At 39.0% G+C, this 27,560-nt stretch overlaps 1 protein-coding gene across 1 annotated transcript in view; it reads left to right on the top strand.

Moving 5' to 3' along the window:
* Positions 1-27,560, top strand: part of LOC112460858 — a 162,948-nt gene that overhangs the window by 98,531 nt on the left and 36,857 nt on the right. Inside the window, exons 3-4 of the mRNA XM_025025766.1 lie at positions 22,544-22,857; positions 23,363-23,542. Coding sequence (XP_024881534.1) covers positions 22,544-22,857; positions 23,363-23,542 — 494 coding nt within the window. The remainder of the gene's footprint in view (positions 1-22,543; positions 22,858-23,362; positions 23,543-27,560) is intronic.

Here is a 27,560-nt window from a genome sequence, read left to right on the forward strand (position 1 = left end):
ATACTTCTCTCTCTCTCCCGCGCGTCGCGCGTCTCTTCATCTTCGACTCTTAGGAAGATTAGGTCAAACTATAAATACGAGGCGCCAATCTGACCGAGCCGGACCGAGGTAACCGGACGCGAAACGTCGTTCTCTAACCGTCTTGCATAATCGCGCGAGAACGTCTTCATGAATGAAGCGGAACGAGCGCAACGGTCGTTCCGCTTGTCTCAAGTTCGAACATTTCCTAATAACTGTGTCGCACTCTCAATAGAAAAGAAAATCAGGAATAATGCGAAATGTTTCCGGTAAAAACTCACAAGAAGTATCTGGATACACATAAACATGTGTCGCTCAAATAAAACTTATTATTGATATTTTTATAATTTCGTCTATAGTATAGTTAGTATTGCACATAGTGATTAAAAAGTTCTAAAATTTTGCCCTCGATTATAATTTACTAATTCTAATATTGCTATAAATTTTAGGGTAAAAATGAGAACTCTCATTCGAAATTATTATTAGATAAATATCTCAAAGTGCTAAATTTTAAATGGAATTCACGCTTAATATTAGTTTCATTACACTGAAAAAAAAAATTTGTCAATCCCAAGAAATATTTAGTCCGATACGTTCAACTAAACATTTTAGTTAGTTAACTAAACATTAGTTGAATTAATTAATTCTTGATTAAAGAAACGAAATAAATTGTTGAAACAACTAATATTTAGTTAACTAACTAAAATTTTTAGTTGAACGTATCGAACTAAATATTTCTTGGGATTAACAATTTTTTTTCTCAGTGTACCGTCTCCGAAATATTTTCCACGCCACGTTCCCGAAAATTATGTGATAGAGGTTTTATGAAGTTTTAAACATTATTTTCGTTTATACACATATTAAAAACGTGAGTCAAAAGCGTAATGTTCTCCTGACTTATAATATCTTCAATATTTTAGCAAAAATAATAAGAGACTTAACAGCTTCAAACTACATAAATCGTCAATATTGATTAAGTTAGCGTATCGATTCTATTAATTTTCTATCAAATTCAACGTCATTTAAAGAGAGCCCGATTCTTAGCAGCTAAGAAAATGTTTTTTTATAGCTCATATATCACAATTGTGATGTTATGGATTTCGTAGATAGCCTAGCCTGCGTGACGCGAACATAAAGTGTCAAGTTTAGACATTCTGACATGTAAATCCGAGGTAGTCTGATAAAGTCAATAAATAAACAACGACGCTGACCATATTTTATCGCCGACTACTGCCTGATTCGTTAGTTTCGCTAGCAAAAATGAAAAAATCTAGCACGCGGTCCATTTTAACTTGTTGAAATGTATCTGTGCCCATTATACTGCGTACACAATGGTTCACAACTCTGTTTAATTCAGTAAAATTAACTTCATCGTGCATCTAAAACGAATCACCTGCAGCGTAGACAAAATTATTGCTATCCGTAGAACGGGATACATAACTGTTCCAACCTGTTATTCAGTTTAAAAATTGCAGGATGTTTTTCAAAGTATTTGTATGCACAATCTGTTTAAATAGCGGCAGGATAATAAAATAATATAAATTTATATATTCTTTTTAAGCCATTATACAACATTTAGATCTAACAATAACATAAAGCAAGATTACAAACCATCGTTTTTCTTTACGCTTTTGGCCGTTGTCGGCCAAAGCAACGAAATTGAAAAATTAAGTGCAGAAATTAGGCAACTTTACAATGTTTTTATATAAAATAAATTTATACACTGAATAATTCCGTTCATTGTATTAGAATAAAAGTAAAGTAAAGTCATAGTTCATAAAATTCTTACGGTCAATTTTATGATATCCCTGTATATACAAATAAGACGATTTAAATCTCCAAATTACATATCGAATCGAATCTTTCAATTAATTCTTCGTCACTTATTCGATACGAATAAACAGTGAATGAGGATAAATTGGCAAGTAGTTGCCCGGTAAACGGTGTCACGGCAAGGATTGGTACGAGAAATTCGCTTGAAGCTTAAATTGTCGTCAAAGTCGTTCCCCTGCGAGCACAGATACGTGAGTTACTTAACGAATTAGCCATTCGCGAGGAACGTTCTCTCTGCGGATTTAATATCATCCGTCTTCGTGCGCGTCGAGGACATTGCTCGAGTGACGAGTTGCTTAATGATTTATTAGCTAAACCATCTGTAGGCGACCCTAATACGCGAGAAGGAACTCCGTCATCGCACCTTCCTGAGGCAACGTATACATAAGTTTTATGCGTAATGAATTTTAATTAATTAATAACATACCCATACCATCCTTGTAGATATTGTATATTGTGTATAATGTCATAGCTGACATGAAAAACGCGCACAAAATCGTTTGGTAAATCTTGTATACATATGTCTAAATCGTCATATACTTTTAAGATTCGTTATTTATTATATATTATTTCAATAATTGTCACGATTATCGTCAGCGCGTAATAAAATATTAATTAATTAAATTGTATTCAACATTTTTGCCTGATTAACATAGTTCTGCCCTTTCAATTTGCGCAATTCACGCAACTTCGTGAACTGAATGTTCGGATGTTCGCAACAGTTCTCTCGGTAGTAGTCCACAAACGTTACTTTGACTAACAACTTTGACTAGGTATGTCATGACTGCAAAAGTAATTTTCCACGACTACAAACTGTATAATGAGAATTTGAGTTCACGATCTCGGCAGGAATAATTCGCCAGTGGACAAAGAGGGCTTTATTAGAAACGCTACTTGGGAATTAAATGCCTCATTCAGGAACTATCTCAGGTGTACTTTTTTGCCAGGATAGAAGATTGATTAATTAATACGTCCTTATAATATAAAGTCGAACTCTCGTGAATAAAAACTGAATATATCTATATGTGTTACTTTTATGCGTTGCACTACCATTAACAGCATATAATACGTTTGCGCCGCGGCATTTATGCAGCAACTTCTAACCCGTGCGCAGAGACGAACGCAGCGTGAAAAACAGAATGCAAGAAGTGCTATTACGTTTCTTATCGCAAGAGTACACTTGACCTCGCGAAGCTCGCGCCTGTGATCTCGTGACTTTACAAGAAAGCTTGACAAATTGCAGTCGCACCTTAAAACCGTCGCCAGTTGCCACAGATTTTGCTGCAGTGCCTAAAGCCACCTTTTGCGTGGCACTGTATCACTCTGAGCATCATCTTCTTGCCTGCCTCGAGTCTCTTAACGCGCACTTAACCGGAATGCATGCTGAAGTATTAACAACCATCAGTACCGCGAGTAGAACGGAAAAAAACGACAATGTTGAAAAGCCATTCGCACCATTTAACGCGTATTAACCTAACCTAACTCGGTTTCTCGATTTACCACTCTTTATATGAAATAAAAACCCTATCCAAACACTATTTTAATAGCAATAACGATTCAATTTTAAAAGTCAGATAAAATGTAAATTATAATTTTATAAAAAATTATAGTTTATATTATATGCAGATGAAATGCGTATTTGTCGATTACACCAATAGCATAATGAATTTGAAATGTGGGAAGATCACAATACGTTGCGTAATTATTAAATATTGAAGAAATAAATTAAACAATAAACTTGGAAACTCATTTCTATGCAGTTCGAACATAATTCAAACGTTATTTGCGTTAAATTGGACAAAATGAAAAATTCAAAAAAATTTAATTATGTGCACATATCTCAAAACAAATCCATTGAATATTTTATTAAACGAATATTTTCAATATTTTTCATTGACTAAATTAATTTTCACAAAGAGCGACGCACATAATGTGCACGTATTCTATCCCAAGATTACAGTTCATCAGCTATAAACAAAAATCCTTTATCTATATGAACTCTTGCGCAAGAGGCGAAGTAACAAAGCGTTCTAATCCTTCCACGCCGCTTGTTCGATGTTTGACTTTTAGCTTGAAAAGCCGCACTAACGAAGTCCTCACGACTTCTAAACTAAGTCACGGTCTGAAGGATCCTCGTAGATGAGAAAGTGGCTTCGTCTCTCGACGAAACAAACGAACCATGCACGAACGCTCGCTAATTCAACGACATCCGTTGCATCAGTGTCAAGGAAAATTAGGAAAGTTATTTTTCCCAAAAAATGTTTTAAGTTGTAAACATCTTTAACCCGCAAAAAAACTTATACACACAATATCAAGTATAAAATTTTCCCAAGTGCTATTTTTAACAGAAACGATATTTCAAAAACACATATTGTAACTGTAGAACGGCAAGTAACAAGTAAGTAGAGTATTTAAAAGATAGACTGTAAAGTTTAAAATGTAATTTTATAATTTTATAAAAGTATTTAGTTATACAAGTATCTCTTTCTCAATAACGATACTTCTCATTTACTTTTTATAGAAATGGTTCTCAGACATGCTGCGAGAAAGGCAGCAATATAATTTTCATTTTATTCTCAGAAAGCGTTTCATTTGATTTCGAATTATTCACCAGGTTGCATGTGATGAGAAATCGATCGACAGAGCGACCAGTTTATTCGAGCTAAACGTATCTTCCACATTTTTTATGGCAATTGTTACGCGCGTAAGAAATATCGCATATCATTCCACGTTCGCAGCGTTAAAAATTGGACTCGGGGTGTCCGGTTTCGAGTTTCGATTTCGAACGATCCGTGATTTGAGAGAGAGAAAGAGGGAGAGAGAGAGAGAGGGAGAGAGAGAGGGAGAGAGAGAGGGAGAGAGAGGGAGAGAGAGAGGGAGAGAGAGAGAACTTCGCAACTTCCCGGTCGGTCGGATCTGTGAAACAACGCGCGATCCCGCGGGCATGTTCAGATCCTACGTTCGAATTCTGCAGTTCGCGCGCGGACCGGTGCGGTGGTGGCGGATTCGCGTGTATACGTAACTCAGTTAGCTACATTGGAAATTACAGCCGGTACACGATATTACATGCACCGCTCGTGCACGCGGATCCATTTATATTCACGTTCGCGCCGCCCCGCGAATAACTCCTATATTCCCACGTGGCGCGCGACTCCACCACGTGTATTTGCCGCACGCGCGCTGATGCACGCGAGCGAACGATGCGTCAGTGTGCGTGCAAACGTGCCCTATGAATATTGGACGGTCAATCGAGAGAAATTCACCATTACGTTTCGCATCATGTATGACGAGATCCACTCTATCCATCACACACGGCAATGATCATGCAAAAATATATATACTTCATATCTAATCCGTTGTATATGAATAAAAACTGCATTACACACACATGACAATGATCATGCAAAAATATACACTTGATATCTAATCCGTTGTATGACATGAATAAAAACTGCACATATAAGTGTATATAATTTTTTTTCCAAAAAAATAGGGCGAATTATGATCTAAAGAGATAACGTAAAATATAAAAGTACGGGATATTTAAAAAAGTTAATTTGTACAATGTGAAATATTATAGCGTACAGTCGAGATTTGAATTTCCATATGTATGTAGCTCCAAAATGTAACTCCTAATGTAACAAAATGGGAATTGTGCGGATTCTCTCGAGCGGCTCTCGTTTCTGCCATATATCTTTATGGGTCTATACCGCCGCGCCGTATAAGGAGGCCAAGTGTTAAAACAAGCGATTATGTTACCGGCTATGACTTTCGCATGGCCGGAGTGCATGATTCTCATGTGCATGAGCATGTGCATACGTCACATATATATAGGTGGCTAGAACTTAGGATAGCCCCCGCGCCTTCCGCTGCAGCGCAGAATGGAGTTAAATGTGCCGTGCATAAGTGGGTAACGTTTCCGAGGCAGGGTTGTGCAACCCCCTCTGCTCCCCGTTTCCTCGCTCCGCACCTAACCTTCCGCACTTGCTTCCTTCTGTCTTATTCCCTCCCACTTTGTCGCGGCCTTTTTCTCGCGCTCGCTTTGCGCTTCCGCTTGCTCTCTCTCGCTCTCTCTCTCATCCTCTCGTTTCCACCTCGCACCTGGCTAACACCAGGATACTTTAACCACCCATTCTCTCGTCGCCTTTCGAATTGTGCACATCAACGTAGCGGAGACTGCAGTGAAGTGAAATGCTTTAAGCTCGTTCTCGTCGTTTGAACTTCGGCAGAACAGAGTTTGAAAGCGTGATTTTGATGGTCGTTTTCGTACGTTCGTTTCCGCCGCGAGTTCTTAATCGGCTCCGACATAATCGCGAGATACTCGTTACGTCACGCTCAGTACGTACTTTAAAGACTTACAATTAGTAGTCAGAAATACTATATATAGTTTAAAAAATCTAGAAAGAAAGAAGTTAGTTAAAGCTATGTATTTATGAAAAATATAAACATAAAAGTTTTTCAAAAAGTTAATTGTATGAATTTTCCTAAATATATGTAAATCTCTAAAAATATTAATCATCGTGCTTTTCAGGTATGATAATAATCATATATTAAATAGTATATAAAATTGACAGAAATGTGTATAAAAAGTTAAAGGCTTAACAAAGACTTTAATTTTTTACACGGAATTATAATTTTAAATAGAGATACATTATAAAACACACTACCAAATTCAGATATGACACCCCATTTCCGCGGCTACCTTGCGCGTTGTGCCTGTATAATTGAATTGGATATCATACGCCGCCGGAGGCTACGCGATGCCTTTAAAATTTAAAATGATACGAGAAGCAGAACGCAAGGTCTCTCAGACGTTCTGAATTCGACGAGTTTATGACGGTCGTTGCTCTCGACTTTTGTACTTTTGTTCCAGATTTTCTCGCACATTAATCGTTTGTCGCAAGCACGGATATATCTCTATGGTCTCTTTCTCCGTCTCTCTCATTGTTCGAGAATTCGCCACGCGACGGCGAAAGGTAGATTATTGCATTCGCGCTTCAACACAAAATTGTTCTCGTTTTGCGTGTCTCTCGCGTTAAAAACATGCACACGCTCGTTGCGATACCGAGAAAAGAATGTCTCTTCGTCACACAGGGTAGATTAAGCAGTTCGTGCAAGAGTGCTCACAGGAACGCACGTTTTACTTCTTCCCTATTTTTTTGCTACATTTTTAAACTTTCGCACACGCAAATACAAAGTGTACATTATTTTCAGCCTGGGCAAAAGCAAGAGCATCTTGCTTTATATCTCTTTTTGTTTCTTTGCAAAATTATATATTTTATACTGTATAATACGTTTGAAGCAAAATTATATTTTATAATGTATATTATAACGCATACACACGTATACGTACATAATATCCCGTATATATACAAAAAAAGTATTCTACTTGCTGCTTCCTCTGTTATTAATTTTCTCCATAATTTTCCCTGTATTCTGCGTAAAGTTCTTGTTGAAGAGAGCGATTTATTTTTTATTAAGAGGATGAGCCGACGTTGCTACACTAATAGTCGCTGCGGGCTGTCACTGTCACAGATAATCTTTTTTCTTGTCACCATATTGCTTTAATCGACGCGTGTGCGCGGCTATTTTCTGTGCAGCCACCAGCAACATAAAAAGCTGCCCCGTTTCGCTTGATTTATGCGACCGTGTTCGACGCAATCTACTGACGCGCGAATAGAATCGACAGCGATTAATGATTGATTTCCAACAAGAAGTCGCGCATTCGATGTTATAAATTGACGCGCGCAACAAATCGCAACCCGATATTGAAATATCGACGGATTTTTCCGAAAGCAGCGGGACCAATGGAAATTCCAAAATGTTTCTCTCACTTGAAAGTCGAATAAAATTCGCATATCGTTGGCGGGAAATACGCGACAGGAAAAAAATTTATTAAATTACGGTTAAATGATTATTGAATTGCATTTACATCATAACGCGACGGTATTTGAGCTTTAACTGACAAGTTCAATATGTCGCTTTATATTCGCGTATCACTTTCGCGAGAATAAATTCTACAGCGTGTCATACATATATATATCACAAATACAAATATGATTTTGGAAAATATTTTAATAATACATATTTTCTTTCGCAAATAAAACTAATTTAATTCCCAAACAATCGTTCGGTGACAAACGTCGCCGGGCCATATGCTAAAGAAAGTATCGAACTAATTCAATCTATTTCGCGATATTCAAGGATTACGGTACTCCGACAGCACGCAAGCGAAATCGCAAATCGTGCTTTTTCGCGACAAAACAAGTTTTATGCGATGAGAAATTCACGTGCGGCATTGGAGCAATGAATCGTGTATTCGGCAGCGAGAGCATTATTATTACGACCGACGTTTCCACGCGGTATGGACGAAAAGCGATACAATTCATTGCAGCATGGGTATATACGAGTGCTGTTAACAGCAAATTAAAACTTTTAATGGATAACCATGGTTGTCGCGCGCGAGAGTCGCGATGCATTCGCCTCACCGACTGATAAACAACTGTAGGCGGCCAATCGGCGTTAACGCGCCGCGCGGAAAAATAATCCTCGATCATGCCGGAAACGAAACGAAACGAAACGCGTTAGATCCCCCGCTAAGATTAAATTGCCGGCCTCGCGAACACGCTCTGCCAAGTGTTCGTTACAAAATATTTATCCGACGTAATTCACTTCAGCCGACGGACGGACGTGCCGCGCGCAGGGATAACTGCGCGACTGCAACGCGCCACGAAATGGTGGCAAAATAGGCGCGCACGTGCGCGAATTCCGGAGCGATATCGATAACCGATTCCAATTACTTAGACCGCGCCATCCTCAACGTTAACTTCGATCGCTGACGCGCGATAGCAACTACTCCGGCAAGACCCCGCAACTGCAGTTAACCCTGACTTAATCGATGACGTACGAGCCCTTGGAGTTAAATGCATCCGCTTTCAGTATCTGTGTAGTTCAGTATCATAAGAAACTATTTCTAACTTACATTGTAATTACATTGTAATTTAGAAATAGTTAATTGTGATACAGATCCTCTGAAAAACTTGTGTTTAATTTTTAATATTTTTGTATGCTGGGCAGCTAAAAATTGTACCTCTATAAATCTTCCGTCTCTCGACGAGTTTGAAAATGAGTCGTCCTCGCAGCTAAGATGTGATGAAATATCATTTCTTTAACTTCTCGTTAAAAATTCCCGGTAATTAAGTTTGAAATGAGAACTCCATTAAAGGAAAGTTCGTTTGACATTACGAGAGCGAAGAGAGCAAGTTAAGGGAAAAAGTAAGAAAAGCTACAGCCGGTTGTTTGACGTGCTCCGCATATCTCGGCGACGTTCCGCGCAATCGTTATCTCTGGCCGCAAGTTAACGCGGGCAGTTAACGCAGGCAAAACTGTTTCAATCTCGAAATTCTGATCAAATAACTGCGTACGGAGCGCGGAGAATCCGTGACGCTAATGTACGAGGTATTATGGTGAATTGCGAAAGGGGAATTCGGCACTTCTCGTGAATATATCGATTCGCCGCTTGTTTGCGCTATTTTGCGTCCAATCGTACGACCCGGAACGATCTGCACGCACTTTATATCATTCTACGTAAAATTTGCTTTGATCGACAGGCGAGAAAGAGAGAAAAAGAGAGAGGGGGGAGAGTAGATTGCCATCAACGAATAAAGCGCGGTCGTCATAATTTATTCAGCTTATTCAGCGCGCGAAACAATTATCGAGCGCAATTTATCCGCTCGAAAACGACCTGTACCTGCGGGATTGGTGGATCGATAATAGTGAAATAACGGCGATTAGCAGACGATCGTATAACGAATTAAACTTGAAGCAAATATATCGACTATTGACTTTTCTTCTCACGACAGTCGAAATACGATCTCTCTATTAATCGCTTCAAATGGAATAATTAGAAAGTAAAACAGATTGCATATAAAAAATTAACTACGCGGATTTTTTCTTTTTCTAGGAGAACGTTATTGGTTCGGAATCTTTCAGAATCCAGAATTAAAAAAAAATTCATCAATACCGATTTATTAATTTTTTATACTGAAGAATTTATTTCCAAACAATATATATTTTTTAAATAAATATAAGTTATATCCATACAATTTTTGGAAAATATAAATGTAACGCGATTTGGTAACTTATTATATGTCCCGTAATTTTTCTTCAATTTTTGGAAATCGACATTTAACCATTACTCGTCTTATCTGATAGTGAATTCCAATAGAAGCCAAATATAGCTTCGAAACTGGATTGCCAAACGGCAATGCATCTAGCCGAGCGACTATTGCACGCCATTTAAGCGGTTCGTGATGCACATTGTGCACAATGTTGCTCGCGCGCGGATAGGGACCAGCCGGTTCGTTAGGGGTCCGTTTGTTTGCCACCGGCTCGTAACACACTCTCGCGGAGCCGCGGCGCGCGGAGTCAGTGATAACTGTGAAGACTTTGAAACTAAATATTTGCATGATAAATGCTTAATTAGGCAAAAACGAATCTAAAATTATTTTCCAGACGTGTTTGTATAAGAAAAACCATAGATAAAAAAAGACATAAAGAGAATATTACGTAGCTTGTACTTATAAAAAAATAATATATAGTCGTTCGTATAAGACGCTCGTTTCACGCATCCTTTAAACTGAAAATGTAGCTTGAAATTGCTTTTAAAATTCCATTACCTGATTTTAAAATTTATATCGTAAAACAAATCCAAAAGAATTATTATTTTAATGAGGCTCGCCTAGAAACTTGTATCTTTAGATAGTTGTGAAAAATGTATAGCGAAACATGAGAAATAATGCAAACGAAACGATACAAGTTTTCGCTTTAACATATTTGTGACAAAATACAATGATATTTCACCTGATAATGTCGTTCGTGAAAGATACACAATCTCGATACGACCCTCTTTGTTTTTCCAGAACAATTAACGTATAACTATCGCTCGTTCGTCCGAGCATGAAAAACACGAGCTGTGTCTGATGGGGAATACTGTGGGGGTGATTTTAATGCAAAAATAACAAGGTCTCGACGCTAATGATTCGGAGAAGCACGGACACATCGTTGGCTTTCCTGCCTCCCTGCATGCCTCATGCACGTATTTTTGCAACTGTAATAAGAACCGCGTGAAACTTGGCCCCTCCCTTTACTGTTTTAGTCGCGGGATAGCGAGCAGTCGTGTGCTGATCTCGGTACAGTTTGCACGCGTAATCGAAAAGTTTATTTATGGTTGCTGGATCATAATTGTCTGACAATGAGAGACTCAACCTCGGGAGATGTTATTTGAGGCAAATAAAAATAGACGAACAGTTTTTAACTAAAATGTTAAATACAGTGTTTGAGTTTAATATTTTGCTTTGCGCTATTCATTTTCTTGTAACGAGATAGAGATGCATTTCAAAAACGAAAGATTCGTTATCTCATTGTCAGTATAAAATAAAAAATTGTTCACTCACCGATACGATGCGCAGCAGCGGAGTAGTCACAACCAGTCATAGCAGCGTCGATCTGTAACACAAATAAGCATAGGAATCCAAATTATAATAGCGTTTAAAATATTTAAACATTATTGTACATATCGAATTCTACATTTATCACGAGATTATATAACTTTAATGTCTGTATACGTTGTTTTTTTTTTGCACCCTCGGAATGTATTGGATCTGTCACGTTTAACGCTATTTTTTTCCTATACCTTAAAGTATTTTTAAAAATCTTAAAAAATTCACAAAACATCTGTCTACATCGTAGTTGACGATTTTATAGTAATTTTGATAAATATCGTTTATTTAATATTTTCTGGGCGGGCTCGCGAGTTTTACCGTTACGAGCAGGCAGATGTCACTTTGATTCAAACGCCGTAGACCCACGTATACAAACAGAGGGTTAATTATATATAAAACTTTTGAGAAATCTTTTTCTCAAGCTGTCTCGTAAGATTTTACACATAAAATCCCTCTTCTCTTTAATCCTCGTTTGACGTTCAACCGAATTAACAGTTAGAACAGTTAGAATAAATCGGAAGAGACTAGCAATAAATAATATATAAATGATAAGCGACACTTACCCCGAAGTTGCTCCGCCGTCGCCCGACGCCTCCCAGGCCTCCTCCTCCTCTCAGGAGATTCCTCAGGTTGCATGATCGCACAGCACAGCACTGACGAAAAAACACTCGATTATAATCACGCGCGAACTGATTGTCAAACGAAATGGGGAATAATGGCGACAATTGCACGCGACGTACACGGCACTCCGGACTCATATCAAGTTCCAATCTCTCGAGACGCGGACACGAGAGTACGCGATGCAGATTGATCGCTAATCGCAAGGAACGGTCGCGCTTGACTCGCTCCTTAACCTCTTCGCGGCTCCAGATGCATATATGCCCCATCGCGTTTAAATTCAGGACTTAAGTTTTACTTGCCGTTAAAATTGGTTTCTACGTGTACCACTTAGTCTTTTAATGCATCTTCATTTTAGATTAATACCGTATTGAAAGGGTTAAAGCGTGAACCGCGGTTGCGTCTTCAAGAATAAACGATCATGGAACGTCGCGCGTTGTCGGCCGCCGACGCCCAGTGCTGAGTGTTGCCGAATGACGATTCGAGTCTCGCCACGCGAATAACTAGCGCGGCACCTTGCCGTCAACAAACAACTAAACCGCGCGGTGCGTCGCGTCGCGAGAAACGAGCGACGTGTGGCGATTATACCGTTACGAATTAATTATCGCGTTGTATCTTCTATTCCGTAGCTTGCGTCCCAAACTGATTGCTAATGGAACGATGCGCTAGCTACAACGGCTCTCCTTTACTCGAGTTCGATACAGCATTCGATACGGCATTCGATACGCGTGCGACTCACTTCACGCTCCACGATCCGGAAACGACGGGAAATCTCGGTCGGCGCGAACTTTAAAGTGCGAAAATTATGTACATATCTCGAGCCGACTGTCCAAGGAAGTTTAAGAAATTGATTTGCGCGTGTCCGTAAAGAATAAAGATTCTTTTATTTCGATTCTTTCGAATGAACAAAAGCCAGCCGAGATATATTTCCGATACGCCTATTCAAGTTTTCAATCGCGAGAGAATAATCAGTCGTAAACTAATCGCTTATCGTAAGGATAATAATTAATCGCGCATAATCTATACTCGCAACCGCGATCGCGTTTTGAGGCACAATGCGATTCACGGAGCGATACGCGTCACACGACCCGCCCGTTCGAGCTTCGGCGTGCGAGTGATAGCGCGGCGACCTTGCGCACACAAAAAAACTGCGCGGCGCGCGGTACGTCGCGAGTTCCGAGAAACGCGTGACGTATATCGATACCGTTACGAAATATTTAAAGCGTTATAAAATACATATGTATATGTATCATCTACACCTTGGGTTTCGAATTAATCGCTAATGTACGACAATGTATATACTACAATGTATGTACCTCTCTCGTTACTCGAGTCGTTCGATACGCGTATCACTGCATGCTTTTACGATCTGAAATGAGGGGCGAGTTGCGTTTTATTGTCAGTCGGCGCGAATTTCAAAGCGCGAGAAGTATTTCGAGGAGTCGACTGTCTAAGAAAATTTAGAGAAATGATTATCACGCGTCTGTAAAGACCAGATAGAGCAATTTTTCCGTTATTTTTCCCCTTCGAATGAATAAACTGTGCGAAATATTTCCTTCAGTAAATAGCCGTTGCTTTGATACGCTTACTTGATACGCTTTCTAATCGTAGGAGAATGATCAATCCTACAGTTGATCTTTGTAAGAAAATTATTGTAAAAAAATCGAAATTGCGTTTGACGTAGTTCTGTCGCAATCGCATTTTGAAGCATAATATATATAACGATCACTCGATACGCATCACAACTCACTCGCTCGAGCTTCAACGTACGAATAATAAAATAATAGATAATAGCTAGCGCGGCCAGGAATGCCGAAATGGGAAAGGGGGGGGTCGCGTGGTGCGGCTCTCGGCAACATGAGTGGTGGGGATGGAGTGGGGGTAGGCTGTAGGGGTTGTTCAGTGATCGCGCGTACGAGATCGTTTTATATATTATAATATTCGTCAAGTGTTATAAGATCATGGATTGCACGGCAAAACATACCATCTTGTAGCGATAACTAATTTTACTAACTATTAAATATTTTAATTAAATATTTTAATTAAAAATTGTCTGGCAATATAATTTAATCCGAATAAAACAGAATGAATGCATCACGCCTCAAAAATATTTCTCGATCTATTATTTCTATAGTAATTCCAATTATGATTCGGTTCGAAATTCGTGGTCTAATCATGCGTGTTTATTACAGCAATATTCAACGGCAACGTTTACCCGCCGCATCATTTGTATCTCCCGTGAGTGAAATTATTCGCGTGGTTTCTCGTCACCGATCGCTTTGTTTGATGTATGCTAATTGCCGTTTCCGATAAACTTCGCCGACAAACCGACCGTCGTGCCTAGGGCCGCGGTATTCGCAATACATGCCATTCGTCTCCGCCAATCGACGACGCCGACGTGCCGTTCGATTACGTGTTCGATAATCGCTCGTTTCCCGAGGAATCTAGGCGAGCGAATGTTCATTTCCTTCCTAGACGGAACACCGCGTGGCTCCGTAAACCCCCCTTTTCGTTACTCACCACTGGGGCAGTGGTGGTTGCTCTCAATTTTGGACATTCGAAATGCCCCATTTCCGGGGGAACGTTGCCCACGCCATCCATTTGCCGGTTCATCGATAAGGGGGAATACGGATCGATATCGAGAGGGTATCGCACTTACGGCGCGCGACGCTAAATCGACTGCGACAGACGGAGGTTTCAAATTCCGGTAACTGAAAATCTTCCCGAACATTGCACTTTCGTAACGGGAAAAAGAATGTTCTTAATATTTTAAATAAAGACTTGCCAATTAAATTTAACAACTAGCAACAGCAGATCCAAATTATCATGGTGGAATTAATTTAATTCCAATAAATAGCGTTTTAAATAATTAAACGGGGAACCCTTTGGTTGTTTGTTGTTTCCCCTATAGCTTGAGGAAATCAATTCTATGAAATATTTTTTTGGGAAATTTCGAATCTAAGACGTAGTTAAATGTATTATACGTATTGTATATAGGTATGGAATTGACATTCGCCATAATTAACCTATCATGATTGCAATTTGATATTATAACGTGATATATTCACGCAACTGCAAATACATTGCGTGTCAAGATATTGAATTGCAAAATTCGACATAATTAAATAATTCCAGTGCAATCATAAACCAGATGCCCAATTAATTAATGTTAATTCAATATACTCAGTACGATAATCCGAACGGAATTAACAGCCGAATCTATATGTTTAATAAATTTGACTTTATAACAGAAGTACGATATCCTATTTGACTCTGTACTCAATGAGATATAAAAATATTAATTATCCGCCACCTTTGTCCGTCGATTTATTTTAAAAATATTTTTGAAAAAGAATATAACTCGGATTTTCCCCGATTTAAAACCATATCTAAAAAAGATCTCCATATTCTAAAGATTATTCACCGAAAGATCTGATGACAACGGATCCGGAAAGTCATGTCTCGTAATCTTTTCTTTCTTTCCCAGGACGTAAGATGCCCATGTGTGTACGCTAAGGATGCAACTCTAACAATAAGTCACAAAACTGGCGATGTACAAAACTATAGCCATCGCGTCGCGCGAAACAACAGTATCGTCACTGCGGAATTGGGTTATCCACTTTGCAGGAACACGTTCCTGCTCGCGCGTTTCATACATCCGCGAAGAGGAGAGCTCTCTCGTGCAGGTGCAGATGCCGGGGACACGCGCGGCGCGTTAGGGGAAGAACAGGAAGATGCAGTGCGAGGCGCAGTTGCACGCGCGATGCGCAGACGGCTCGCGGTTGCGCCCAAGTTATAAGGCCGGCTTGTTAGGAAAGTTGTATCAAGTTGGATCGTGCTACCCACGAAGAGACTTCGCTTGGAAGCCTCTCCTAAACACATCGCCTCCCCCTCGATTTCACCCCCAAATCCTCCGTAACGTCACCCGTATTCGTCCCTCCTCTCAACCCTTTGACCGTGTCGACCTTCGTATGCATCTATGTGAAACATGCGTATGTATGCATGCGGGTACAAGTGTACAGAGAGCGCGTATAGTAGATTTACCCGTATTATTACCCGCAGCAGTTTGGCAGAAATGGAGAGCCCCGTGGTGCCTCATTAAGTTCGCGAAGGACAAGCCGATCCACTCAGCACGAAGTAGCTCTAGCTCCATGCGCGAGAGAAGTCTTATAAACTAAGAACTAACTTATACAGTAATTCTTAATTGATTAAGAAATGTAAGGGAGAGATGCAGAAGCAAGATTATATGGTTCCTATAAAAAGATTTTGTCACTTGTTTTAAAATAATGCGTTACAATATTTAAAAAAAAGTTTTGATATCATAATTTAAAATGCATAATAAAATTTATTATGCAATTGAGATAAAACGGAATAAATATGTGACTTGAAATGCTCCATATTATTAAATTTTAAAGATTAAGCACATTCTGATGTGATATTTGGAACCTGGATGTATACGAAAATACAGTTATGATTTATTGACCATACGGCTAGACATAAATTTCTTTCGCCGCGTACTACATCAGCGCGGTGTAAAAGCTTCTTCGACTTTATCGTCGTGAAATTATACGAAAACTAGGCCATCTGTTTACAGCGCAACGCGGTTTTATTGGACATCAAGCGAGAAACGTTCTGACATTTTTGTAATTTCTTCAGGTAGCGAGGAAATATTAATATTTTAACCATTGACCATCCAAATCTTGTGTTTTATGCAAGAAACTCGTATTACACGTATACAATATTATTAATATTGTATTAACAGTATGATATATGAAATATATAATGTGATTTAGCGTAACATATTATAATATAGTAAATTACTCAACTTATACGTCAAATAGTTGACTACAGATTAGATCAGACACAAGACAAAATAGGATAATCGTATTGCACGAAAATAATTGAATATAGTCTCGCATAAAAAGCAGCTTTTTGTATACATGTACCGAGAAAAGTCACTAACAATAATACCAATTTTGGCAACAGTGCCAAAGATAAAGGGTCTCGCGTTGCTCTATTAAATTTCTCGAAGATGAAGCAACCCGTTCCTTTCGCTCTCTTCTTCATAAATGTACAATGAATAGGGGCGCATGCCTGCCAGAGTACATAAAATGCCAAATGGATCGATAGTTAATAGCTCTAAATTTTATGGATATACATTTTAATACAAAATTTTTAGTCAATAAAAAACTTTCAAACTTTCATCGTTTTAGTTACAAAACTAATTTCCTTCCTTCATAGAATTATAATGACAAAAAAATTATCTTTAAAAATATTACAGGCAAGAGAACAATAGAACTAAAATTTTTATAAAAAATTACGTTAAAAAAAGATAACTCAAAAAGGGTCTCAGCATAAAAAATCGATGAAAATCAATCAAGAGGTTGAAGTATCTCACATGTGATAAAGATGGGAGCGATATGTAGAAACTGAAAACACAACATTGTACCACTAGCGTTATTTTATTGTGAGCTATTGAGAAAAACCGTGTCAATTTACCACGTAATACAGATATTTTCCGGTTATTAAGTTATACATCCGCGTAATGCCGGATCGTGTAATGTACATGTAGGGAATCGATTATAGCAGTAAAAGTTTTTTATCGATGGCACTAGTTCTTTTAAGCTATATATAAAGAGATACTTAAATGTGAACTGAAAGAACGAGATGAGAAAAAGTCTGCAAAAAAGTAACTAAGTAGTTAAAATAGAGGAATATTAGCTCGAAACGCGGTATAAAGCCTCGAAGAAAAATACAAGGCAGAATTATGCTAGTGCAGTATCTAATGAAACAGTACTGTGATAATTAGCGGTGTAAAGTTTAATTATACGTCTGCGTTAACATTAACTCACATACAGACGCAGAAACGTATCGTTAATATAAAAAGTGGCTGTAATCTTAAACAATGCGACAATAGTGATATAAAATTTTCCTTCAGTAATATTAATTCTATATAGAACCAAGAAATACTGAAAACGAGCAGATCTTTTAAATGATAATAATCATATAACTGAAATAAATCAAATAAAATCTGCGAGATATTAAAGTCTGCTATAAAAAGTCGAATAAAAATACTAAAGAATAGCGGTTGAACTTCATGGTGGGAAAATATACCATAACAGTTAAATCATGCGTCTCAAACGTATGAAACGCCTATCGCCTTAAATAGACACGACGATAGTAGTAAAAGTTCTCCATTGGTGATATTTCTCCCTAGGTGCACATAAACGGACTCTCAACCGATTAAGGAACGAAGCGCGAAAACGCGCTTCCAAAGAGATAATCGCGCGGATAAAATAAAATCCTAGAAATATTAGAATGTGTCGAAGAAGGGTAAGGAAAAGGCAAGGGAATGAAAAGAGCAGAGATCTACAGTGGAGGAAACTGCAGTATCGCGCACGTCCTTAAGACCCGCACTCTTATAATTTTCTCACGCTCGATGGACCGCTCGAACATCGAGAATGGGAGTTTCAGGGATCGAATTTCGAATATAGCAATAACCTCTCTCACACCGTCTGACAGTCACACAAGAGATTCCGGCGCGGAATCTCTTCGTGATCTAAGTCGGCCGCGATCGCCGCCTCTCGGCTCCTTCCCGAGGAAGTTGAAAAGTTGTTTCAGACGCCAATTCCGAGGAAGATGAAGACGAACAAAGAACTGCCGGCGGAAGAGGCAGAGCGTCTTCCTACTCGGATTTTCATCCAGTCTGGAGTATAATCCGGACTTTCCCAGCTTCTCCGCTCTGAAGGAACTGGAAACATTTACAGCCAGCCGGCACGAAACTCGTTGCCCCTCTGCCACGCGCTACTATCAATCCAACTTCTATACCCCTGCCATCGTCCGCCACGAATTTATCAATCTCGATGTCTACGCGCACGTCCATTCTTCAGCCGCCGAAATGAACGACTTCGTCTTCCCGACGCGATCGCGCGCAATTTGTCAAATCACGCTTGTTTGCTCTAAGCACTTTCGCGAACTTACGGAAACGCGGATAAGTTTGGCGCGACGAGCAAACCCCCCCCCCCCCCGGCTCGTCGCGTTCTTCAGTCGCGGCACTAATTAAAGGTCGCGTATTGTCACGAGCGAGCTTTGTTCGCATTTCAATTACGGCCCGGTCGATTTCGCTGAATGAAGCGCCACGAGCCAATCCGAAAGCCACCCCAGCCGACATTGTTCTTATCCCTCTTGTTCATCAGAAATTCGACCGCTTTAAGACGCACAGGCTTTGATATAGTACCGGCGTGAAAATTGAATACTATGCGGAAAGCGCAGAGATGCTCGTTTAAACCTAGACGAACGTCTTCGGAAAAACGATTATCGTGTTTCATCCGATTCTTCGTGCACACCCCTTCGAAACATGATCGAGAAATACATTAAAGTTACAATCAAGGACTATTAAAAGCCCTTCCTAAATACGCCATTGATTTTTTAAATTCTTTTTAGACAAATTTCTTTGTTAAATATAAATAGAAATTCATGCTTCGTGCATTTGACAAGAAAATGCAATGACATTTTCGTCGCATTGCGCTTTAATGGTACAATTATCGTGAAAGAAAGCAGCTCGTCGCCTCACTCGTCGAATTCTTTGACAGGGTGAATTATGACGATCATTAGGTGGATTGATTTCACCGTCTAGAAGTTTAAATTTAGCGACATTGAATTTCGCGAATTGAACCGCGGGCCCATTCGCGTTCGTCGTGTCGTCAATCTTCGTTCCAAGCTCCTTCAGCCCCCGTTCTTACCGCTCGAATATGTCGCAGGGTTGTCGAATATATAAAAAAAAAAGAAATCTCTCGGGCGAATAGCAAAGGTGCGTGGTTCCGATAGGTTGATCGAATCGCATTTCTTATTTATTCCAGAGAGAACTTTCGTGCAAAATCGCGATATTTGTATTGACGACAAAATTTGCTATGCTATTTCCATGAAGTATCTCTCAATGATCGGATTCTTATTGAATAGCGCTTCGAATAAAACAACAGAAGATTCGCATATACAGAGGAAATTGTCGGTATTCACTTATAATAAAATATTCGATTGATCCCGGGAAACGATCGATTCGAATTACGTGCCGCGTTGACGTCGCATATATTTTTCATGACGAGTGTCAGAAAATTAGATCAATTTAGGTCAAAATTGAGGAACGTTAATCTGCGTCAGAATTATTTCAAATCTCGAAAGAAGATGAAGGAAGACGGAGTTTGAATTTTATATTTATTTTCGTTTCTCTCCGCGAAATCACTTTTTATTTTCGCAATCCACGAAATATAAAGCAGACATCTGGGAAGATTTTCCTGAATAATGATCATTAATATAAGGCCACGTAAAGAACGAAGATCCTGTTGAAAAGAGGCGACTTTGCCGCCAGGAACGAGCGGAATTAATAAAACGCCACTGTTTGCGAATGTAATTTGCGGGATGGAATCAACGTCTATTTAAGTCCTGATGAAATTACCGACCGGTTAGAGACAGATGGAGTTTCAAAGGGAGGATAATATTCATTCATAAATTCTGTCTGCCCCAGGCAAGCGAGAGCAAGGCGGAAGAGAAGACGCCGCAAGACAGACAGGGATCAGACTGGAACGGTTGTGAGAGAAGCGGGTCAATACTAATTAATCTAATTAACGAGGCCAATTTAAGCCACGAGTCGACTTTAACGACTTTTTCAGCTTGCTTTCGTAAGGCAATGTAATACTCTTCTGTTGGATTAATTCAGGAAAGCGCGTTGTACAAAGATTTATTCAGATTTAACAAAAATCGGAGAACGTACGTTAAATAAAAAAAATAATTGTTCGCTCTCATTTAAATAAGGCATAAATCGAATCATTGTAACAAAGCAAAAAACAAAAAAGACAACATTAGCATGTCAATTTCTGATTAGCACAAAATTTTATCGCTATAAACTAAACTTTGTATGTATTCGATGTGCAAAACTTCTTATTTGTAGAAGAGTCTATTTCATATTTATATGTGGCGAATTTTTTCCATGATCGAATTTCAGTTCTTGATTTTTTATGACAAAACGACGCAGGTATATGATCGACAGTTTCCGCCGAAATTACAGCGAAATAGCCTGTTTCGCGTTCTGCCAACGCACGCAGTCCATATCCCTCGCGGTTTCCACTAATTTCGTAACTAATTACGTCTCCTTCGAACTCGGCGGGACCACTGCCGGCACGAGAACTATTTCGATCCCTTTGAAAGCTACGTTTCGGTTTTGTTCGCACGAATGGAATGAGAAACCGCATCGCGTAACATTTTGGCGAATAACTGGACGCAATAAAAACACGGCAGTGTACACAGCGTGTTTCGGAAAGTTTGCGCAGCATTTCACGATGATTATCCTTTGACAAATCCGAAATTAATTTTCTCTTTACTGAAATATATAGGAAACTTCGCGAAGAGGAAATTGATCGGAAATTTAATTAATTAAATTTTAATTGACAAGAAATCGTAAATAGAAATTAATTGATTAAAAAATTACTTTCTATATATCAAACGTGAAATTTTAACGTTTATCCTATTTCAGATACGACAGTATCGCAAAAAGTACTTAAGTTTTCCGAGAATTACGACACGTGGGGTTTAATTGCGCCGGATGTTCCGTCGATTCCTGATTAAAATTCCGCGAGTCCTCGGTAAAAAGGGCTCGAAGAAAAGAAGCGAATGGATGGTACGGGGTAAAAGCTGCACACGTGTAGCGTACAATACCGGCCGCAATTCCGTCTGAAGCGACGTTAGTTTTTCAACGGCGCGGGACACCCGGCCGTCGTTTATTCGCCATCGATCGATTGTTAAATCGTGCGTGACGATGAATGCCGGGTCCAGGGGGGTAAAACCGACGAGACACGGGGTGAAGCACGTCAGAGAAGATTGTCCAAGAGATTTTTCAGGATTGCGTTGCGGAGCGCGCGCGAGCATGGGATGTGTCTCGTGGGATCAGTGTGTGTACATGTGTGTGCGTGCGTGTGTGTATGTTGGGATGGCGCACTATTTCCGGAGTAGCGGACAACGAGTCTCGAGCGGTAATATTAATTGACTATAAATTCAATGCTCTCGTCCTTTCTCTCCCTCGGCATTAATTCGGCTATCTCGAGAGCGGCTTCCGTCGTCGAGCGGCTACTCTCGCGACAAAAGCAATGAATCCACCGTTAACGAAGCGCCTTAAACGCGCGCTACTTAACGCGCCCAGAGCAACGAAAACAGGGCGACGAACGGTTTCCGGGATACTTGGCAAGGGTAATTGATCGTTAAACGCATTTGCATCGCGGCGCGGTCGTTGTTTCACCGCCAGTTGGATATAACGGTTACGCGACAGTATAATCGTCGCGTTTCGCAACATGAGAAACAAACGCTTCAGGCGCTCTTCAGATGAATGAAATATTCATGTGAAATATATACGTGTAATATATCAAGCATCGATTTACAATAACTTTCTTTTTCTTTCTCAATAGTCATCATTGTCACAGAAATTCCGTGCTAAAAATACCAAAAATATGTCGGATTTATAAAACTAGGTCGTAAGTATTTCAACGAGTTGTTATAATAAAAGGCCCTATTGTGTCTTGTTGCAGGTCGAACGCACGACTCGACATACACTCTGTATAGATTAGGCGAGAGACTGTCCACGGGCGCCAGATTATACGTGGAAACCGGAAGAGCCGATGGACTGGACGCGGATGGGGACTCGCCAAACAGCCTTCACTCATTCACGGGTCCCCCGATTCCTCAAGGCGAAGGCACGAGCGTCACTCGGGCCTTCTTGGACGGCAATCATACTCTAATTAGCATTATGGCGCGCATCAATCCCAGTCCCGATTGGTTCGTAGGCGTGGATTCCTTCCAACTGTGCGTCGAGGGCAATTGGGTCGATACCGTTACCGTAGAGGTAATTACATTTGGCAGTAATGCGCATGAAACTCAATGTGTCAATGTGACCGAAATTCGTCGCGTAAATGATAAAATTCAAATAGATGCAACGCGGAAAATGTATTAATGCAACATAGCTGTACTTTATCAAAGCACTATCAATAATTGTCACATAGATTTATCTTTATAATATTATGTAACTTAAAGTCTTAAAAGTATACAATAATAACAGGAAATTATTTCTGCGTTGTACGCTCACAGTACTTGTTCAATTATTCAGGTCGTTATTTAAATAAAATACATTTCGGACGATCATTACGGTCACATGAAATACGAATACAAAATGTAAATCGCGCTTGAATCAGCCCCGGGAAGTCAGATGTCTGAGCATCGCTGGTCGCGAAATATAATTTATGCGTCTATCTCCGCGAATATCGCTGCGCGCCCTGTCATCCCGCTAAAATCCGCGAATGCTCGGAAAATGCCCCCGTTTAAACCACCTTCCGTTATTCCTTTTTCAACAGCTCGACCCGCTGGATGGGGGCACGGATAACGGCTTCACATTTACGGCTGCCAACTGGCCGACGCAGCCCCAAGGAATCGCTTACAGGATCACATCCCGATATCCGGCACATCCCGCGGGAAGCTTCTATTATCCGAATCTACCTCGTCTACCGCCGATAGCTACTCTCACATTCACCAAGGTACATATCTCATATCCTCGTATACGCGCGATCCTTTATTTTCTTCGCATTAATTCATCGTGTGAAATAAATTGATTAACTTGGTAATTTTTACATAAACGCGTATTTGCGCAATTATCTCGAAACTGAGTGCAGAAATCGGAAATTTTTCTACTCGCATGAAAAAGTGATAAGATAAATGGATCTACTTTGAAACTGAATTACTTCGAAACGTTTTGTTTTTCAAGAAATTAGGAGCAAATTACATGACTGGCTTTTAGTGGCTCGATATTACCTCATCTTCTTTTTTGCGCATTTAATGCTTCGATTTCACGAGAGCTCTTTTGTCGTCTGATAAAATAGCCGCGCAGCAGCAGCCCATTAAAAGAACATCGAGCTTCAGTATAATAGCCATTAATTTATTTCCCCGGTATTGATATGCTACGCAATAAATGCTCTGACAATATCAGTTTCAGCATAAAACTGATTAATTGCATTCGCTGTTTAAACAATCTAATAATTCTTCTTGTCGGTCCAATAATACAGTCACGATAATGCGAGACCGGACATTGCTTTATTATTGTGCCAATTTTCATATATCGAGCACGAGGTATAATACTGAAATTATATATTTCCGTTGATCTTCGTAAACGGAACAAAACACATTTTAAATATTTATGGAAAATATATATGTCGTTACTGCTTGATATTTTACAACGGGAATTTGCTTCCAAATACGATCGCTAAATTGTTTTAACCTCTACACCGGCCCTTTCCTACACTGCATGATATTAAATACATTTTCGACGCGCAAGAAGGGTGCGGCTCAACTCAACGCAAATATTTGTTTTCCGAAGCCATGCGAAGATGCGAACAAGTTCGTCCTCCTTCATTTTGTATTCCTGCAAACATCGAAGCTATCTTCGCGAAACTATCTTCCGCCTCATTGCCAAACTGATATCTTTAACCCAGTTTTTTCGCCCGAGAGTCAGTTAAGTGTTATGGCGAAGATTATTTCAAAAACTTACTTCATAAGATTTTATCGTGAAAAAAATCCGAGTATCTTGAACTTAAATTTTCAATATGTAAAAATGTACGCTCCTTATGATTTTTCAACAGATAGATTGGATAATATTAAAGTAAAATCTAAGTAACGCTTATATTTTAATCGCGATATCGCAAAGATTATACACATCGTTCAAACATGAATAACCTAATTGACCGAAAATTCACAGTCATAACAGTCTTTTAAGATCTTATTCCTAGCCACAGCATGATACTCGCGGTAACGAAATTCGAGAAGCAACGACTCGTATTAACTCGCTAATTATCTCTGCCTACAGTCCATCCTCCTTCCCTGACTGACTCCACTTCATCCGCCTCTCTGCTTCCGACCTCTCTTTGACTCGTGTCACCTCTGCTTCCGCTTTTCCATAGAGCAAAGGGATGGCCTGCCTACTAAATTTCTCCCTCTTATTCAGCCTCACTTACCACTTAATTACCAAACTTCTATCGCTAATCCGATATACATTCTCGCAGCTCGTTCTCTCTCACCGTTTTCTCACCGTTTTCTCACCATCCTTCATTTTCTTCTTTGACTTTTGCCCGGTTATGATAACGTAATCTGCACTTGCTAATACTTCCAACAGATTTGTCAATCCGTTTTAGATAAAGGCGGAATAAAAAGTTATTTACAACGTAAGATCGAAATCGTGAGATTATATAGTTCAATGTACTTTTAAAAAATGACCTTCTTATTATTAATGATTCTTAATTAATTTATTGTATGTTTTTTTATTCCTAATATTTGATGTTCCTAATATTTATCTGTTACCAAAGGCATTTAAGCAGAATAATGTTGTAAATAATATCTTAAGAGTTTCGAGTTTTGTTCAAACAAACCAAATTGTTGTTTATTACGTAGCCTTTATTGGCGCTTAAAATATGCTTACGCAATTACTGCAATATATGTATAATGTATTATTTTATTTCTCTCGCAAAGCATTTTCACGAGTGGCTATCAAGAGCCAGTTTCAACCCCCCCGAGAAGGAGAGGTGCTCGCAGCTGTGCTCGCGACCCCACTGTTTCCATTAAACTTTACGCTTCCGGAACTCCATTAAACTGAAAATCAGACCGCCTAATGTAATGCCCATTTCGTACAACAACGCGCCCATTATCGCCCCAAAGTGTCCGGTGTCAAGTGTTCGCGAAATCGAGGACGTTTGTTTACGCCACTTGGCTTCTTGAGAACTTTGAATAATGGAGGCATGATCGGGTATAGAAATAAAAATTAACGAGTAGATTGTACGAAGTCACATTATTACGAGACATGCTTGCAATACGAACGACCGTTGAATAATAAATTCAGTAATTCCACTTTTGTCACTTATAATATATTTACACTGCAAGTCCAAGTGTGTTATTTTAGCTGAAGCTCTTCTCACACATTTCTTTCCATTTTAAATCACGTCAAAGAACACGATTGAACGTATTAAATTTTAATTACGATTAAATGACGTAATTTAACACATAAAGAAACATGTAAAAAGAGCTTTAGTCAAGTGTGTCATTTTTAAACGTTTATGCGTGTAAAAATAACACATTTGCCACTTGGATTTGCAGTGTACGTGTATATATTAAATATCGTAAAATTAGGTTAATAAAGTATGCAATAAGACTTGGAATAATTCAACTGATAATTCGTTTAATAATGATTAATTTAAGAAATTTGGAGCAGGCTTGTTATAAATTCCTTGAAACAATGAACTTAGCATACCAAAATTTATTATTTAATGAAAGCACGTTCCCAAAATTAAATTTGCGGCAGAAGATGCGGCATAGCAACGTCTGCGAAAAGACTAAAATATTTAGTTCTTAAATGGAAAGAAGGAAGTTACTAAGGTGAAAAAGGAAAATTTAATTAAAAAATAACAATATAACCGATTTAATCTGGTATTTTCTCGGGATATTTTCTTGGGATGGCATATTTGTATGCTAACCCAATTATACCGAGCAAAATAAAACAATGATTTAAAATTAATTTCGTAAAAGCTCGCAGTAAATACTATTCTCAAGTGGTAAAATATACAGAAGTATCTCTCGGGCATACACAATTAAAGATTCAATCTATATATCGGGTTAGTCGTGTCGAATCTCTTATTAGCATTCTCATTGCGGAGTTTTCTCGAAAAATGCTTCGATAGAAATAATAATGTAAAAAATGCATTATCGTAGTTATAATTATATAAAAAACTACAGTATTTTTTGATACTCCTTTACACGAAGATGCATGTTTTTCAGAAAACGATTTATAAGTTTCTAAAAAATATTTGATATAATTTAAAAATATATTTTTAAATTAGAATTAATTATATGTACCTAATTTATCAGATTCCGGAAGACTTTTGTATGTAATGATGGCAAGGCAGCGTTAAATAATACCACTTATTAAGATAAATTTTCTTAATAAATTAAGATAAATAATGGCATAAAAACAATATTCTAAATTATTAGGAAAATTGTCGACGCGATTTTTGTTGAATAATATTTTCTTAAACACGAGATATTGCGTGTGGATAGAAACTAACATTTGCAAGTAGCTAATATTTATTCCGGTTGATTATCAATTGTTAATGTTGACGCGCGAACGGCTAATACGTGCGCGATGTGTTAATTATCCTCGAGTATGGTTGTCCACGCGGGGATAATTAGTGTCTCTTGAGGCTAGTGTGCGCGGACGTGCTGGAGTATGAGTCACCGACCACGGATATGGATAAATTGAGGTCCACGGTGGTGAACCAAATCATCGCGAGGCGAATTAGCTAAATCGACCCGAAAATGGTGCAGCGTCCTAAATTAATTTAAATGTCAGAAATTGAATTAGAGGGATACACCCTTTCACACATGTCGAAAACATGGTGTCGATTACCGTCAGGCCCACATTTCTCGCTAAGATTGATGACACGGAAAAATATAAATCGCGCAATAACGTTACACAATATTGTTATAGTACCTAACGTCACGTATAACAATATAATA

This window comes from Temnothorax curvispinosus, unplaced genomic scaffold (assembly GCF_003070985.1).
Source record: "Temnothorax curvispinosus isolate PA1 unplaced genomic scaffold, ASM307098v1 QBEX01010899.1, whole genome shotgun sequence".
Lineage (NCBI taxonomy): Eukaryota > Metazoa > Arthropoda > Insecta > Hymenoptera > Formicidae > Temnothorax > Temnothorax curvispinosus.